This window comes from Schistocerca serialis, chromosome 3, assembly GCF_023864345.2.
Source record: "Schistocerca serialis cubense isolate TAMUIC-IGC-003099 chromosome 3, iqSchSeri2.2, whole genome shotgun sequence".
Lineage (NCBI taxonomy): Eukaryota > Metazoa > Arthropoda > Insecta > Orthoptera > Acrididae > Schistocerca > Schistocerca serialis.
The window spans coordinates 843,591,418-843,609,910 of record NC_064640.1 but is presented as its reverse complement, the minus strand read 5'-3'; the positions used below and the strand labels follow the sequence as shown (position 1 = coordinate 843,609,910).

The window sequence follows — 18,493 nt, the reverse complement described above, 5'->3', positions numbered from 1 at the left end:
GACCAGACAGCGAGGTCATCGGTCTCATCGGATTAAGGAAGGACGGGGAAGGAAGTCGGCCGTTCCCTTTCAAAGGAACCGTCCCGGCATTTGCCTGGAGCGATTTAGGGAACTCACGGAAAACCTAAATCAGGATGGCCGGACGCGGGATTGAACCGTCGTCCTCCCGATTGCGCCACCTCACTCGGTAAATATATTTATTCCACAGCTTTAAAAATACTTGGCAAAAAACATAAACAATGATTGTTGCTAAACGTACGTATTACCTCTGATTTCCCAGAATTTCTAACTGTGAGATGTATGTGGGAGGGAGAAGAACGTTACAGCTGTTCAGACGCTTTGTTTCTGGCTGTAGTCTGCCTAGCACACCTAAATTAGCGATGAACTAACCCAGACCCTCCCAGATCCAAAATTATCTGCACTTTCTCATCATCTGCTTCCTGTACTTCTATGTACTAAAAATGGCCATTTATAGCTGTCCTCTAGTAGTTCTACTATATAATGTGAATTAAGTCTTACTGATTTTGCGTGCCATTTAATTGGATAATCCTCCAGACATACGAACTTTGGAGATAAACTTGACAGTATTATGGAGAATAATGACCCGGAATGAGAAGAATATAGATCTGCAGCTTTAGTACAACACTTATATATATATAATACCTATGTCATCTTTTTTAACAATGTCATTCTGGTAGACAAAACAGTAGAATGACAATAGTGCCACAAATGCACATTATAACATTATACTGGAAATTTTTGATAAGGAATGTTTTAGTTTGCTCGACACATTGGTTCATTTAAATATTATTCATCACAATGTAAAACTGCAAAGTGTGATATATCTCTTTAACCAAATCCCGGATTGAGAAAAAAATCTGTCTTCCCAGATTTAATATATGGCTTATTGTGTGTGTATTGGAGTGTGTCTTAACAATGATAGTTTACAATTCACCTGAAAGTTCCCTCCCCCCACCGTTTTTTTTGTGAAGTGTGTGCGTGAATTCCTAAGGGACCAAGGTGCTGAAGTCATCGGTCCCTAGGCTTACACATTACTTAATCTAACTTATGCTAAGAACAACACACACACCCATGCTCGAGGTGTATAGTATTGCTGTATGTGGTAGTGGTTCACATCATTAACAAATGTTCCACAAAGAAACACAGCTTTTACACCTCACCATGATTTTGAAATTCGAATTGATTACAACAAATGTTCAGTCCATGCAGAGCAATGGAGTCAGATCTGTAACATAGGCTACCACCATGAGACAGTTTACAATACGCCCTTCCGTCCTATTCTTTTGTAGATTGCACCAGCGTGGCCGTCGTCGGTCCACGTATTCACGGATGGGTCCAAAATAAGAAAGGGCTTTGCTTCGTTCTGCGGGGAACCTTTACCTTGCACAACGTTCAGACTTTCGACAGGAGCTAACATCTTCAGTGCCTTAGATATTGCAGTTAAGGAGCCCTTAAGCGACTAAACAGTTAGATGACATCCTTATTGGCACGGATTCTAGGGGTGCAGTGGAAAACCGTAAAAAACTACATTGTGACTCTAAGGCTAACAGCCATATTTTTGATATAATGAAGTTAATTTACCAACGTGAAATCGAAAATCTTTGTATCCAGATAGTGTGGACCATGGGAAATTCTGATAGATCAAATAACCAGATAGCGGGCCAGCTGGCGAAAGAAAGTGCAATTACTTGCCAACCTTGCTACTCTCGTGCAAAGAAACCCATTTTTCAAGACACAGACTTGGCAGATTTCGCTATAGCCCAAGGGAAGTCATTATGCAGCAATACAGCCGAAAGCATTCCACAAAAAACCTGATTTATACAAATAAAAGTCTCTAGAAGTCATAGCACTGTTGTAACGCGCATCCGGATGGATCAAGGTTATTAGCCTTCGTATCTTTATGGGATTAAAGTTCAGCCACCTCTTCGCTGTGAAGTACACTTAACTGAGATTGTAGACCTTATCCATGTGATACTTGGATGTTCGCGTTACGACAGACATAGGCGGAAGTTAGTCAGGGCCTTGATCAGAGCAAGAATTCCCCAATCTACATCTGTGACACTGTTTCGACAGGGGAATATGTCTGTTCTGCCAGAAGTGGATGTACAGACCAATAAATAAATACAAAAAATCTATAAGTGAAAGGCGTGTTAGCAAAGCACGTTCAATACTGCATGGTGTTACAAAGAGTGGTCAAGGAAAGTAGGGATAACCGTAACTGTATTGTAACGATATTTGCACGAGCTCCAAGTGAATCATGATTTTTTTTGTGTTCAAGGAGCTCTCCTTGCTTCCATTATAGATGTCTGGGTGCCAAAAGACTGCCAAATGGTACAGTTAAGGTCTCAAAGCAGAGTTTCCGGCAAGAAACGTGATAATGCGGAGAAAGGTAGAAAAATTCTGGTAGTGAATATTGTACAGGTCTGAAAAGTTATAATATCGTGGTACTTAGCGGTAACTGACACGAAACGACTTGTGTGTGCATTCACAAATTTTAACTTCGCGATGAGTATTAATTTCTCCGTGGAGCCCGGTAGGCTTTTGTGTGTATGCTCCATCTCTCGGTTAAACAACGAACATATTCGATAGCCATATGGAACTCCACGTTCTGTTGACACTTTCACCTCTTGAAAGGTATACTTTTATTATCTATCTGCATCATTCAAAGACTATTTTTCTCATTTTTGTTCCAATCAATGACATTCATTACGAATTTCATTGCTAATACTCTGATATATTCTCTGAATTCGGTTTCTATAAGCACTAACGGCGTAGAAAAGCAATGTAGCCGCTGAATGATTCCTCATTCATTGCAATGTGCGAGTAATTGCACCAGATGGCGCAACGAAATACTCCGACACGTGTCTCAATGTGGAAAGAGAGGAAGCGTACGAAGGAGCCACCTTCAGTCACAGATCCCCCTTGCCTGATAAACGTTTTCAGTGGTTTCACGAGATAATACTTACAGGATGTCAGAATGACTGTTTCAAAATGGAATGTCAGATTTATACCTCACCCTTCTTATTTATTTATTTAGCGTATGGCAAGTACAAATCACGTTTATAGAGAAATAAGCTGCTACAATAACTTTATAACTTTGGCACTAAAAACAAGACATAAAGAATTAAATACGGTTATGTCCTGAACAACATATATATAATTACAAATTAACATTTAGGTTTTTAATATATTGAACTGCACTTTGAGTCGCATCCAGGAAGTCCTTTGTTTGACCTGAGCAGGCTCTCAGAGGGCACTCTGCAATGATGTGCCGGATCGTCTGCTTCTCAGCGGCGCAGTCGCACTTTGGGGATGGTGCTCTTCCCCATTTGCGTAGAGAGTCCGCACATCGAACGTGGCCCGTCCTGATCCTGTTGAGGACGGTCCAGGTTTTACGTGGTAAGCCAAAGCCTGGAGGTCTGTTCGACGGTTTCAGTAAGGTGTTTACCTGTGGTGGTGCTGATTCTTCCCATTCCACTTTCCAGCGTTCTTCAAGACAGAAACCATTTTCCTCCAGATCTTTGGCCCTTATAAGAGGTGGATGTCTAGAGCGCAATCTATCTCTGTCAATGCCATTGCTCAAAGCGTGAATCGGAAGTTGCGGGTTGTCTTGTATTTTTTTAAATTCTCTGAGAAGAGCATATTCTCTTCGTGAGGTGGCGGTATGTAGCTCAGTACAGGTAGCCAGTGAATGGGGGTTGATTTTATTGTACCTGAAATAATCCTCATAGTTTGGTTCAGTACTGTGTCCACCATCTTGGTGTGAGCGCTCTTTAGCCAAACAGGGGAACAGTACTCTGCCGCAGAGTAGACAAGTCCCAAAGCAGAGCATCGCAAGGTAGAGGCGGAGGAGTCCTAGCTGGTACCACATAGTTTCTGAATGATATTGTTCATAGTACGGATTTTTGCAGTAGTGTTGATGAGGTGTTGTTTGTAGCTCAGGGTTCTATCTAATGTCACTCCCAGGTATTTTGGATTTTTATTATAAGGCAGAATATTGTTATCAAAATATATCGTAAGGCGTCTGTTAGCCAATTTATTATTCAGGTGGTAACTCATAGCCTCAGTTTTAGTTGGACTAAGTTGTAGTCTCCATACACGAAAGTACGTTCCCAGCAAGGACAAGTCGCTTGTCAGGACAGTCTCAATATGCTCCATATCTCGATGTTGTGCAGCTATGGCCCAGTCATCTGCATATCCAAACTTTTCAGATTTAGTATTAGGCATATCGGCTATATACATGCTGAAAAGTAGCGGTGCCAGGACTGATCCTTGGGGCAAGCCATTATTGAGCCTCATTGTTTTGCTCCTATAATTTCTAAGTATCACCTGGAATGGTCTGTTGCAGAGCATCTCGTTGGTAAGGTTAGCCATTTTCAAACATGGCACGATGCGGAGTAGTTTGTAAATCAGGCCTTGCCTCCATACAGTATCATAAGCCGCTGTCAGCAAAAGGAAAAATCATAGCGATACTGAAACCAGGTAAACCGAATGACCAACCAAACAGCTACCGCCCAATTGCCCTTCTTAGCATGATCTACAAACTACTAGAGAGACTTATATGTAACAGAATAAGTCCAGATATCCTAAAGTGTATCCCTGTGGAACAAGCAGGCTTCCGGCCAAACAGGAGCTGCACAGATCAAGTCCTCTCACTAACTTCCTACATCGAGGAAAGTTTCCAAAGACAAGAAAAAACATCCGTGGTATTTATAGACCTGACAGCTTCTTATGATACCTGGCCCTTCTAAAAACTTATCGTCGCTAATGAGTTACTCCGCCAGTGAGAATTTTATTTATGAAGCACGTAGAATCACTAGAATGGAAATAATGGAACACGTTTCATCTGTATTTCAGTAAGTAACCATTATAAGAGAGCACTGACCTTACCACTTCCTTGGCACTCATAGGATCGACTGAGAGAGCGACACGTAAGACAATAACCTTTGTCAAACTACAGTAATGTCACAGGTTTATAGGCATTGAAGTGTAAAATAATAGCGAATACTTGGTATTCAGAGCCAAAAATAAGTCAATGCATCGTGGTTTAATTATTGTCAAGGGCGCCCAGATGAGAACTTGCACGGAGGTTAGGAGGCTTGACCTGGGCGTCTGGAGTAATTTTGATATTTTGGAAGACGAATGGCGACTTGTAAGTAGCCATAAAAATGTTTTAGTTCTGACCCCGTTAAAAACCTGCGTAACACGGACTTCTAAATCATTTTCTTGAAAGAAAAGCACCTGACTGCGCTATATTTTTTTCCTTAGTGCCGTAGGTCTCTAGAAGAGCGTAGCGTTCCAAAACATTGGAAAAGGGCTCAGGTCATCCCCGTTTTCAAGAAGGGACGTCGAACAGATGTGCAGAACTATAGACCTATATCTCTTACGTCGATCAGTTGTAGAATTTGGGAACACGTTTTATCTTCGAGTATAATGACTTTTCTTGAGACTAGAAATCTGCTCTGTAGGAATCAGCATGGGTTTCGAAAAAGACGATCGTGTAAAACCCAGCTCGCGCTATTCGTCCACGAGACTCAGAGGGCCAAAGACACTTAACTTCCGTAAGGCGTTTGATACAGTTCCCCACAGTCGTTTAGTGGACAAAGTAAGAGCATTTGGACTATCAGACCAATTGTGTGATTGGATTGAAGAGTTCCTAGATAACAGAACGCAGCATGTCATTCTCAATGGAGAGAAGTCTTCCGAAGTAAGAGTGATTTCAGGTGTGCCGCAGGGGAGTGTCGTAGGACCGTTGCTATTCACAATATGTTAAATGACCTTGTGGATAACATCGGAAATTCACTGAGGCTTTTTGCGGACGATGCTGTAGTATATCAAGAGGTTGTAACAATGGAAAATTGTACTGAAGTGCAGGAGGACCTGCAACGTATTGACGCATGGTGCAGAGAATGGCAATTGAATCTCAATGTAGACAAGTGTAAAGTGCTGCGAATACATAGAAAGAAAGATCCTTTATCATTTAGCTACAATATAACAGGTCAGCAACTGGAAGCAGTTAATTCCGTAAAGCGTCTGGGAATAGGCAATTAGGAGTGATTTAAAATGGAATGATCATATAAAATTAATCGTCGGTAAAGCAGATGCCAGACTGAGATTCATTGGAAGAATCCTAAGGAAATGCAGTCCGAAAACAAAGGAAATAGGTTACAAAAAAATGGTTCAAATGCCTCTGAGTAATATGGAACGAATAGCGCGAGCTGGATTTCAGACGATCGTCTTTTTCGAAACCCATGCTGATACCTACAGAGTAGATTTCTAGTCTCCAGAAAAGTCATTGTTCAAATTGGTTCAAATGGCTCTGAGCAATATGGGACTTAACATCTGAGGTCATCAGTCTCCTAGAACTTAGAACTACGTAAACCTAACTAACCTAAGGACATCACACACATCCATACCCGAGGTAGGATTCGAACCTGCGACCGTGGCGGTTGCGCGGTTCCAGTCTGTATCGCCTAGAACCGCTCGACCACTCCGGCAGGCGAAGTAGGTTACAGTACACTTGTTCGCCCACTGCTTGAATACTCCTAACTGGTGTGGGATCCGTACCAGATAGGATTGATAGAAGATCCAACGAAGAGCAGCGCGCTTCGTTACAGGATCATTTAGTAATCGTGAAAGCGTTACGGAGATGATAGATAAACTCCAGTGGAAGACTCTGCAAGAGAGACGCTCAGTGACTCGGTACGGGCTTTTATTGAAGTTTCGAGAACAAACCTTCACCGAAGAGTCAAGCAGTATATTGCTCTCTCTTACGTATATCTCGCGAAGAGACCATGAGGATAAAATCAGAGAGATTAGAGCCCACACAGAGGCATACCGACAATCTTTCTTTCCACGAACAATGCGAGACTGGAATAGAAGGGAGAACCGATAGAGGTACTCAAGGTACCCTCCGCCACACACCGTCAGGTGGCTTGCGGAGTATGGATGTAGATGTAGATGTAGAGGGGGGACCGCGGTCCCTCTTGCCCTCGGACATGGGTGCCCTTGCAAGTAAATTTGTTACGAAGTCATGTGCAGTTTGTATAAAATGTATCCGAAGACTTACATACATACGAGGGCTATCCACAAAGTACATAACGTTTTGGAATTAAAAATAAATAAAGTATTGGAATTTTTTTTATTATATATAGATGAAAGCCACCCTTAAATAATCCTTTTCTACATAGTTGCCATTTAAAGTAAGGCACTTATCGTAGGGATGGACGAGCTCGGAAATTCCTTCGTCGTAAAATTCGGCCGCCTGCGCCTTCAACCACGTGGTTACCTCTTCTTTTGGGACAGAAAAGGTGTGATTTTTGTGGATTTCCTGGAAAGAGGCACTACAATAAACTCTCAAAGGTATTGCCAAACTCTGCACAACCTTAGAAGAGCAATGGAAAACAAGCGCAGGGGAAAGTTGGGCTCAAAGATCTTGCTGATCCACGACAACGCCCGGGCCCACACGGCAAATGCCACTCGTGAAGTTCTCGATCTTTTAAGTGGGAGTTGTTTCCTCATCCGCCGCACAGTCCCGACCTGGCACCGAGCGACTTCCACTTATTCCCAGCAATGAAGAAGTGGTTGGCTATGCAGCGTTTTGATGACGACGCACAGCTTCAAGAAGAGGTAACCACGTGGTTAAAGGCGCAGGCGGCCGAATTTTACGACGAAGGAATTTCCAAACTCGTCCATCGCTACGATAAGTGCCTTAATTTAAATGGCAAGTATGCAGAAAAGTAGTATTTAAGTGTGGCTATCATCTGTATATAATAAAAAAATACTTTATTTATCTTTAATTCCAAAACGTAATGTACTTTGTGGATAGCCCTCGTATTTTGTGATGTGAAATGAAAAATGAAATGATCGTGTAGCATTGATGGCCGGTGATCTGATGAAATTCGTCTGCCGAGTTGCAAGTCTTTTCAGTTGACGCCACACTGGGCGACTCGCGTGTCGATGATGATGAAATGATGATGTGGACAACTCAACACGCAGTCCCCGAGCGGAGAAACTCTCCGACTCGGCTGGGAATCGAATCCGGGAGAGCTGCGTGCGAGGCGGACGCTCTGACCACTCAGCGAAGAGGCGGACTTTGAGAGGTGATAACGTGGATCGAAACCATAAAATGAAGTCCAGTAAACATGTGCTCTAAAATGCATACCTTAAGGGCTCTGAGCGCCTGTTCTTCGCTGGTGTGAAACACATCTCTTCGACTGAAATCTCTGAACGACCTAAACAATGCAGTAAACAAATGGGAGGACGTTATTCTGTTACTGTGAAAAAGCAAAGCTTCTAATTCAATCTAGTTGCTGTTACGACATGTACTTGTGAGCCATCGCTAAGGAACTTCCTCAATGTGGTGTCCATTCATAGTAAGGCATGCTTTTGTCCGATATTTTAGAGCAGTGGTTCCCACCAGGTGGTTCGCGGACCCCCAGGGGTCCGCGAGCTATGCCAGAGGGGTCCGAAAGATACTATTAGAATAAAAAATATATTAAATATATTTCGTGTGATAACAGATTATTTGTTTTGGCCGCTTCCTGTATGAGCAGAGCCTTAGCGAACGCTAACTTCTGGGTCTAGCGTCTTCCTAGAGTGTAAAGAGATTAGCAGTGAGCATGAGCAACTTATTCATACAGAAGTAAGATGGCTTTCTCGAGGCAGGATCTTGTCAAGATTTTTGAACTTAGAGACGAGATTCGTGTCTTCCATCTTGACACAAAGTACGTGGATTTCCTCACTAACTTCTCTTGGCTTTGCTCAGTTGCGTACTTAACTGATGTGGTTCAACACTTGAATATGTTAAACTTAAGTTTAGTAGAAAAAAAATGTAGACATGTTCAAAGCTGAGGATAAGATTAGTGCTATGGTCAAAAAGTGTCAGATCTGGGCGTCAAGGATAGAAAACGAGTCACTAAATAACTTTTCTACTTTAAAACAATTCTTGGAGTCATCAGAGGAGAGTCTGACTGACCAGATCAAGATCAATGTAGCCGAGCATCTATGCAGCCTAGTCACCACTTTCAGAGTATTTCCCTGAAACTTAGGGTGCGATTCCGAACACGGCAACAGCGACAGACCGCGGCTACAGAAGACAGATGGCAACGCTGCCGCCTGCAGTCGGTGCGTTGCGAAACGCAGCGACAGACAAGCTATGAAGTTGCCGGGAATAACTGCGCGAGGCGAGATGTCTGTTAACACCGCCGCTGTTATTGCGCTGTTGTTGGAAGAGGAAGACGATGACATTTTATTGTTGCATTCCAGGAAAAGACGAAAGCTGGTAATGCCTTTATATACACGTAGAACTGCAGAAGGTAGTTACACAGCACTAATAAAAAGACATTTATTAGGTGATGAAAATATCTTCAGGAGCTACTGTCGTTTAAATAATAGACAGTTTACTTTCGTGCTCAGTGTTATTAAAGATGACATAATGCCACAGTGCCTAAGAAAAGCAATAAGTGCAGAAGAAAAATTATATTTGACGCTGAGGTAAGTCCACAAAATTTTATACATTATTAGATTGTGCTGCAGTTCCAAGACTTTGTGAGAGAGTTGTGGAGGTTGAGGGCTGGTGTTATCATGTGGCTGATGGATGTTGCACTTTGCAGCCATTGTTTCATAATCAGAAACGATCATACTAATTTTTCTTTTGGCTTCTCCCTTATAAACTGGAGGTAAACTCCTTACAACTGTGCTGATTTGACGGAAAAATAAGTCAGTATCATCATCTCTGTGTTCGGTAAACGTTTTTAGTAAATTTGGCCTCATTTCGTCCTTTCTTTCCAAATTCTTAATATTGTATCATCATTACTACGAAATTTACTGTGTTTTCTTTTCCGTGCTGGCACATAACGTTCATCGTTTGTTACCACAGATGTTTCACCACTATTTCCTATTGTATGTGCTCCTGCCCTATTTTCTTCCTGTGATGCCGAAAGGTCCAGTTGACGAGTTCGATCTCCACTGTCTTCTTGGCTTTCTTGTATTGTTGTCTGTGACGATGTCAATGTAATATTTGTTCCTCTAGATCTGTGTTGTACAACACTGTCAAGGAACGATAGCTGTTCGTGTCATTTTGTTTTTGAATTTTCTGGGGCAGCAGTGCCCGTTCCTAATTTGCTTTTCTTCTTGAACCTCTGGTAACCGTCCCTTAAAAATTTCCACTTTTTCTTACAGTCATCACCTGTAAATGGAAATTATACTAGCTGTATGTTTTCGTTTGTTTCAGATTCTTGGCCACAGGCGAAAGTTACCGGTCTTTATCATTTGCGTATCGTATATCGCCATCTTACATATCAAGAGTTGTTAAAAATGTTTTGAAGATATTAAGAATAAGGCTGCTGCCCATGTTGATGCCACCTTCTACTGAATCAGATTTCAGACGTATTGAAGAAGAATTTTGGCTTAAATGCAATATACCTAATTGTGTAGGCGCTATAGATGGAAAACATGTTCACATAAGGGCACCAGAGAAAAGTGGATCTCTGTTTTCTAATTACAAAGATTTTTTTCAATTGTTCTGCTGGCTATTGTGGACGCAAATTGGAAATTCATTAGCGTTGATGTCGGCGCTTACGGAAAAAGTCTGATAACGGTGTATTTCAGAAATCGGCTATAGGCAAGAAAATAGCCGCAAAGGAGTTTAATATACCTCCACCAAAATGTTTGCCAGGCACAGATGTGATATTACCACATTTCCTGATAGGAGACGAAGCGTTTGCTCTCAGTGACTGTATGATGAAACCTTATTCCAGAAGAGTTGCTGCATCACATCGAGACAAACATATCTATAATTATAGATTATGCCGTTCTCGTCGAGTGTCAGAAAACGCCTTTGGGCTATTAAGCCGAGTATTTATGGTATTTTATAGTCCTATTGCTGTGGCGCCTGAAGTGGCAGACGACCTCGTTTTGTCGGCATGTTGTTTACACAATTTGCTACGAGACGGTTATCTTGAAGAAAATGGTATTCCATTTTATCGCTATAGTTTTAACGAAGCAACCAGCCAAAACAACATGCATAGCTTTCCTCGTTTTGGAGGATTTCTAAACAGCAGTGGTTTTGAAATTAGAGACAAACTTAAAGATTTTTTCTCCAGTAAATACGGTTCTGTGGCGTGTCAAGAGGCAGCAGTTAACAATGAGTTGTGAATAACAATGGATTGTAAATAATGATTTATGTAAGACGAAACATATATACTGTTGCCTTTTTAACATCTTCATATAATAATTGTTAGTGCACATACGGATCTATTTGTTATTAAATAATTGGTTGAATGTACGTACTTGTTTTATTTAACTCTATAGCTTTCCAGACGTTATCTTTCACTAAAACATTTCTGTATTCTTCATGCCCTGCGTCATAAATTAAAGAATATTTCGCCACACTGTTAATTAACTTTTCTTCATCGGAGTCCGAGAAACTCATTTTCACTGAACTGGGTATGTTCGGCCAGTAAAAGCAGTCTCCGGTCGCTGTGCGGTTCGGCGGCAGCGGCGCTACTGGTCCCTGACCGGCCGGATGTGCGGTCTGCCGCCAAAGGAGGAACACGGCGGCAGACGAGGCTGCCGCCGCGTTCAGCACGCGTCACATTGCAAACAATGGCAACCTGTGGTGCCTCCTGCAGCCGGTCGGTGCAATCTGCGGTCTGCGGTCGTGTTCGGAATCGCACCTTGACCCTGACGACAGATGGATTAGAAATCCCTTCAGCTGTGAAGAAATAGACAAAATCCAAGGCCTCACTGAAGAAGAGCAAGATCAACATGTGGATCTGTCCAGTTGTGCTACGATGATAAACATTTTCATCGGTGATAAAATTACAGATTTCTGGGCATCAGCACGCAAGGAATACAAGAAACTTGGAGATAAGGCAATGAAAAAGATCCTTCCATTTGCAACCACATATCGGTGTGAGCAAGCATTTTCTTCCATGTGTTTCATGAAAAACAAATATAGGAATCAGCTCGATATGCGGTCGGATTTCAGAGTGAAAGTTTTAACTTTGGAACCTAATATTTCAGAAATAATGGACTCAAAGGTCAGATTGAACTCATCTCATTAAGAACTGAAAATTAAAACTGTCTACTGATTGGGTAATCTATTGTAACTGTATTTTTTAAAATAAATAATAGCTTGTATGAAATTAGTGTTTTCTTATTTTTCAAACATCTCTACTCAATACAATCTCAAGTGTAGTACACTTGAAAGACCAATATACTCAGTTTTAATTTTTTCCTGTCATTTTCAGTTCATACTCAATTTTGATTTTTTAAAGGAGTTTGTTATACTAAACACCCATATTTGAAGACAAAGATTTTGAGCAATAATAAAAAATTTAACAATAACAATGATGGCTAAATTGAAAAAGTTTTAAGCTCAATATTTTTTCAATGATCAATATGTCAATGTTTTTTCTAAGTACCAAAAATAGAAAACTTATAAAAAGCCTCTTAATTTGGCTTTTTTAGGTACTTGATGTTGTGATATGACAAGGTACCAATAATGCTCGATGAGGGGGTCCTCGAGAAAATTTTGTTGGGAACCCCTGTTTTAGAGAATCGCGCACTCTCTGAAGAATTCCAGACTGCTTACGAATGCGCATGCAGACGTCGATTATTCGTTCCTATAGTGTTTGCACATCCTTAGTAGTCTTGAAAACACCAAAGATTTCAAATGTCCCAACAACCGAAAATCCAAAGAATTAAGATCAGAGGAACAAGCTGGCCAACATAATGGACCTCACCGACCAATTCATTGTTCTTTAAATGCCTGTTTGAGGTGGTCTCCAACGTTTCTGAGAAAATGACCTTGTGCTCCATCATGCATGTACAAAATCTCCAGCCTTTGTTGGAATGGTCCTTCTCTAGCAAGACACGGACGTCGTTGGATTGGAGCTAAAGTTACCTTGCATAAGTGAAGCTATTTGGTAGTATGCAAGGTCTTACTAGTTTATCGCCAATAATTCCAGCCCATGCATTAACTGAAAGTGGGCACTGATGCCTTGCTGCTTCAGCTTGGTATGGAGGTACTTCAACCCACACACGTTGGTTATGAAAACTGACAGTCCCATCCCTCGCGAAATCACCCTCGCTGTGAATAGTGTCTTTCTTGTGAAAAGTGAATCTTGATTACATCTTAACAACATCCACTGGCGGAACTGCATCCTGTCAGGCTATTATTGTGGACGAAGAGCTTGGACACGCTGCTCGTGATATGGGTAGAGCAACTGTTCATGCAGGTTCAACAAGACTATAGGATAATTAACCCTGATGGATACCGAAATTCTACGTATAGTGATTTCATGTTCTTCTTCCGTTCGTTGCATCACCTGCTCCTCCACAACAGGGGTACGAATGGTGCGAGGTCTGCAACGATCCGCCGATGTTGGGGGCACAGAGCCAGAGTCTCCTAGTATCTGGTTAAGACGGCTCAATAACTGTGCAGATGGGACCACGCATTCTTGATATTTTGACTGGACGGTTGCTTCCATTTGCCAGGCTATAACAGGAGATTCTGTCTGCTACGCTACTGGCCATTAAAATTGCTACACCACGAAGATGACGTGGTACAGACGTGAAATTCACCCGTCAGGAAGAAGAAGCTGTGATATGCAAATAATTAGCTTCCAGAGCATCCACACAAGTCTGGCGCCGGTGGCGACACCTACAACGTGCTGACATGCGGGAAGTTTCCAACCAATTTCTCATGCACAAACAGCAGTTGACCGGCGTTGCCTGGTGAAACGATGTTGTGATGACTCGTGTAAGGAGGAGAAATGCGTACCATCACGTTTCCGACTTTGATAAAGGGAGGTTTGTAGCCTACCGCTACAATGACTGTTAGCAGAATATGGAATCGGTGGGTTCAGGAGGGTAATACGGAACGCCGTGTTGGATCCCAACGGCCTCGAATCACTGGCAGTTGAGATGAAAGGCATCTTATCCGCGTGACTGTAACGGATCGTGCAGCCACGTCTCGATCCTTGAGTCAACGGATGGGGACGTTTGCAAGACAACAACCATCTGCACGAACAGTTCGACGACGTTTGCAGCAGCATGGACCATGGCTGCGTTTACGCTTGACGCTGCATCACAGACAGGAGCGCCTGCGATGGTGTACTCAACGACGAACCTGGGTGCACGAATGGCAAAACGTCATTTTTTCGGATGAATCCAGGTTTTGTTTACAGCATCATGATGGTCGCATCGGTGTTTGGCGACATCGCAGTGAACGCACATTGTAAGCGTATATTCGTCATCGCCATACTGACGCATCAACCGGCGTGATGGTGTGCGGTTACACGTCTCGGTCACCTCTTGTTCGCATTGACGGCACATTGAACAGTGGACGTTACATTTCAGATGTGTTACGCCCCGTGGCTCTACCCTTCATTCGATCCCTGTGAAACCCTACATTTCAGCAGGATAATGCACGACCGCATGTTGCAGGTCCTGTACGGACCTTTCTGGATACAGAAAATCTTCAACTGCTGCCCTGGCCAGCACATTCTTCAGATCTCTCACCAATTGAAAACGTTGTGGTCAATGGTGGCCAAGCAAATGGCTCGTCACAAGACGCCAGTCACTACTCTTGATGAACTGTGGTATCGCGTTGAAGCTGCATGGGCAGCTGCACCTGTACACGCCATCCAAGCTCTGTTTGGCTCAATGCCCAGGCATATCGAGGCCGTTATTACGGCCAGAGGTGGTTGTTCTGGGTACAGATTTCTCAGGATCTATTGACCAAGTTGCTTGAAGTTGTAATCACATGTCAGTTCTAGGATAATATATTTGTCCAATGAATACCCGTTTATCATCTGCACTTCTTGTTGGTGTAGCAACTTTAATGGCCAGTAGTATACTTCCCGCGTGGAATAATAGGCTTCCTTTATGATGGTAAGTGGAAAGATAAAACTACAATGTAAAACCATTTCACAAACTTATCAAAACTCAAACCAATTAGAACTAATGTGTGTCTTACAGTTATCCAGAACTGTGATTAAGGTTCACAGTAAAAATACTAACAGATGTTTACTGAAAGCTGTATTCATGGACAATAACAGAGGAACTTTGGCCACATAGCTTCTGAGATGTATCTTTCACATTTTTCAGGTGTGACGTATTGCGGCGGTGGGTGATGAGGTTGTAAGTTACTAAATAAACGTCGTTTCAGTTCAAATGAAACATTTTGAGTTATGTGGCTTCATCGCCATATTTTTGTTATAGGCTTACGTTTCGACCACTGTTTCGAGTAGGCTTTTTTACTGCACCACTTTTTTGATGGGTACTTGCAACTCTGTTCGAAGCGTTCGTCTGTATGACATCATGTCTATGCAGCTACATAGTCGGTTTCAAGTAGTCTTGTAGTTTTTTTAAGATATCGTCATGTTTTATGATAACGGCATGTTTTAAGGCACCCGTATATCTCCCTAATAAACTCTGTCACACTGTTAAGAGCATTCCATTACACTTGAACATGTAGAGTTCCCTCTCCCGGTACCCCTGCAATCCTCAGAATGATATGAGTGTTACACGACGAACGTGAAATACTTTTTCTGATTCGCGTAATAAATTCATTCTACCATACAGTCTTCTCTAGGTAGAGTCCTCAGATTTCACAGGTTCTTTTTGTGCACATCAAGAAAAAGCCGACAAAATGTTATTATGCTGCAACTAGGTGCGACAATTTATGTCATTATCTGGCAGATTTTAGAATTTAAAAAGGTGTATACCCTAAGTTCATTACTGACATATTTCGAAATAATAGAATTATGGTGACCACCATTTTATTGTCTGAAGTCTGCTACATTCTGAGATAAAGTGTTGCTACCAGTTGCACCATAAAAAAGGCTTCAACAGCCTTATGGTGGTGCGCCTGTACATTAAAATGTCATTCTACTGTGCTAACTACGTTTTCACCATTTCTCCTTCTATACGTACGTTCCTCACCGTACTTCTCAGAATAGGTGTAAATATTGTCAGTGTTTCGTGGATAAACTTGGAGGTCTGATCTTGGAACCCTTTTCGATGAGCTACAAAAGCACATCGTTGATCATTGTCCTTGAGAGATGATGATCGTCACATTCCTGATTTATTATTGAGTGACTTGCGGTCGCCGGCCGAGGTGGCCGAGCGGTTCTAGGCCCTACAGTCTGGAAGCGCGCGACCGCTACGGTCGCAGGTTCGAATCCTGCCTCGGGCATGGATGTGTGTGATGTCCTTAGGTTAGTTAGGTTTAAGTAGTTCTATGTTCTAGGGGACTGATAACCTCAGAAGTTAAGTCCCATAGTGCTCAGAGCCATTTGAACCATTTTTTGACTTGCGGTCCCAAAGCGATCACTGTTATGTCTAGATGAATGAACTTTACTGGACATTTGCAGTATTTAAGATTCCTTAAATTATTGCCACACAGAATTTTCGCTCGATCAGCGTTCTCCATGTACCCGTACCACCTGTTTGGTAGCTCAATGCACGGTCTCTTTTTTTTAGGCTATAGACAACCGAACAATAAGCTACTGGAGGACAACAGATTGTGAAACGGTTATGTGACGCATATAAACAAATGACTTCTGCCGAGCAGTCGTCACGCTGATGAGAAGTTTATTAATGGATTATTTACGTCCTCAAATTGTTTTTGTGAACCATAAATAGATTACTATTTATGACTCAGCTTTATTTCATATAACACAATGGATAATTTTGGAACTATATACTACTTAACCCCGAAATGTACATATTGGGTTCCCAACATTTACTTTACGTTAAAGTCCTCTTCACGAGTCCTCTTTAAAGTTTGAAAGTGAGTTTGTCAGAAGTCGGTCTTCTCCAGAGACAGAAAAATAAAAATCTACAAATACATTTTCTTATTCAAACAATTCTCACAAAAGAGGGTTAATTCGACGCACAACGTTGTGAGTATTTCATGTTTTGTGCTACTAATAACGATTACACAACACAGTCTCTAAAAGTTTTCGTTTGTGCGTTTCCACAAAGAATCATCTTGTAACAAGTTCCAAAGTTTAAAATAATGTTGATGCATTTTTTCATACTAACTATACAGGATGGTCCACTGATCGTGACCGGGCCAAATATCTCACGAAATAAGCGTCAAACGAAAAAACTACAAAGAACGAAACTCGTCTAGCTTGAAGGGGAAACCAGATGGCGCTTTGATTGGCCCGCTAGATGGTGCTGCCATAGGTCAAACGGATATCAACTAAGTTTTTTAAAATTACGTATTCGTGTAGTACGTAAAGAAATATGCATGTTTTATTTGGACCACTTTTTTAGCTTTGTGATAGATGGCGCTGTAATAGTCACAAACATATGACTCACAATTTTAGACGAACAGTTGGTAACAGCTACGTTTTTTAAATTAAAATACAGAACGTAGGTACGTTTGAAGATTTTATTTCGGTTGTTCCAGTGTGATACATGTACCTTTGTGAACTTATCATTTCTGAGAACGCATGCTGTTACAGCGTGATTACCTGTAAATACCACATTAATGCAATAAATGCTCAAAATGATGTCCGTCAACTTCACTGCGTTTGGCAATACGTGCAACGACATTCCTCTCAACAGCGAGTAGTTCGCTTTCCGTAATGTTCGCACATGCATTGACAATGCTCTGACACATGTTGTCAGGCGTTGTCGGTGGATCACGATAGCAAATATCCTTCAACTTTCCCCACAGAAAGAAATCCGGGGACGTCAGATCCGGTGAACGTGTGGGCCATGGTATAGTGCTTCGATGACCAATCCACCTGTCATGAAATATACTATTCAATACCGCTTCAACCGCACGCGAGCTATGTGCCAGATATCCATCATGTTGGAAGTACATCGCCATTCTGTCATACAGTGAAACATTTTGTAGTAGCATCGGTAGAACATTACGTAGGAAATCAGTATACATTGCACCATTTAGATTGCATTGATAAAATGGGGGCCAATTATCCTTCCTCCCATAATGCCGCACCATACATTAACCCGCCTAGGTCGCTGATGTTCCACTTGTCGCAGCCATCGTGGATTTTCCGTTGCCCAATAGTGCATATCATGCCGGTTTACGTTACTGCTGTTGGTTAATGACGCTTCGTCGCTAAATAGAACGCGTGCAAAAAATCTGTCATCGTCCCGTAATTTCTCTTGTTCCCAGTGGCAGAACCGTACACGACGTTCAAAGTCGTCGCCATGCAATTCCTGGTGCATAGAAATATGGTACGGGTGCAATCGATGTTGATGCAGCATTCTCAACACCGACGTTTTTGAGATTTCCGATTCTCGTGCAATTTGTCTGCTACTGATGTGCGGATTAGCCGCGACAGTAGATTAAACACCTACTTGGGCATCATAATTTGTTGCAGGTCGTGGCTGACGCTTCACATATGGCTGAACACTTCCTGCTTACTTAAATAACGTAACTATCCGGCGATGTCGTCCAGGATACCGAGTAGCATATATA

The 18,493-nt window shown here is 42.0% G+C and overlaps 1 protein-coding gene across 1 annotated transcript; it reads left to right on the top strand.

Moving 5' to 3' along the window:
- The first annotated feature begins 9,197 nt into the window (after nt 1-9,197).
- Nucleotides 9,198-11,327, top strand: LOC126469602 (putative nuclease HARBI1). The gene is made up of 2 exons (XM_050096725.1): nt 9,198-9,516; nt 10,256-11,327. The coding sequence occupies exons 1-2, from the start codon at nt 9,212-9,214 to the stop codon at nt 10,614-10,616; spliced, it is 666 nt and encodes a 221-aa protein (XP_049952682.1). The 5' UTR covers nt 9,198-9,211; the 3' UTR covers nt 10,617-11,327.
- The last annotated feature ends 7,166 nt before the right edge of the window (nt 11,328-18,493 follow it).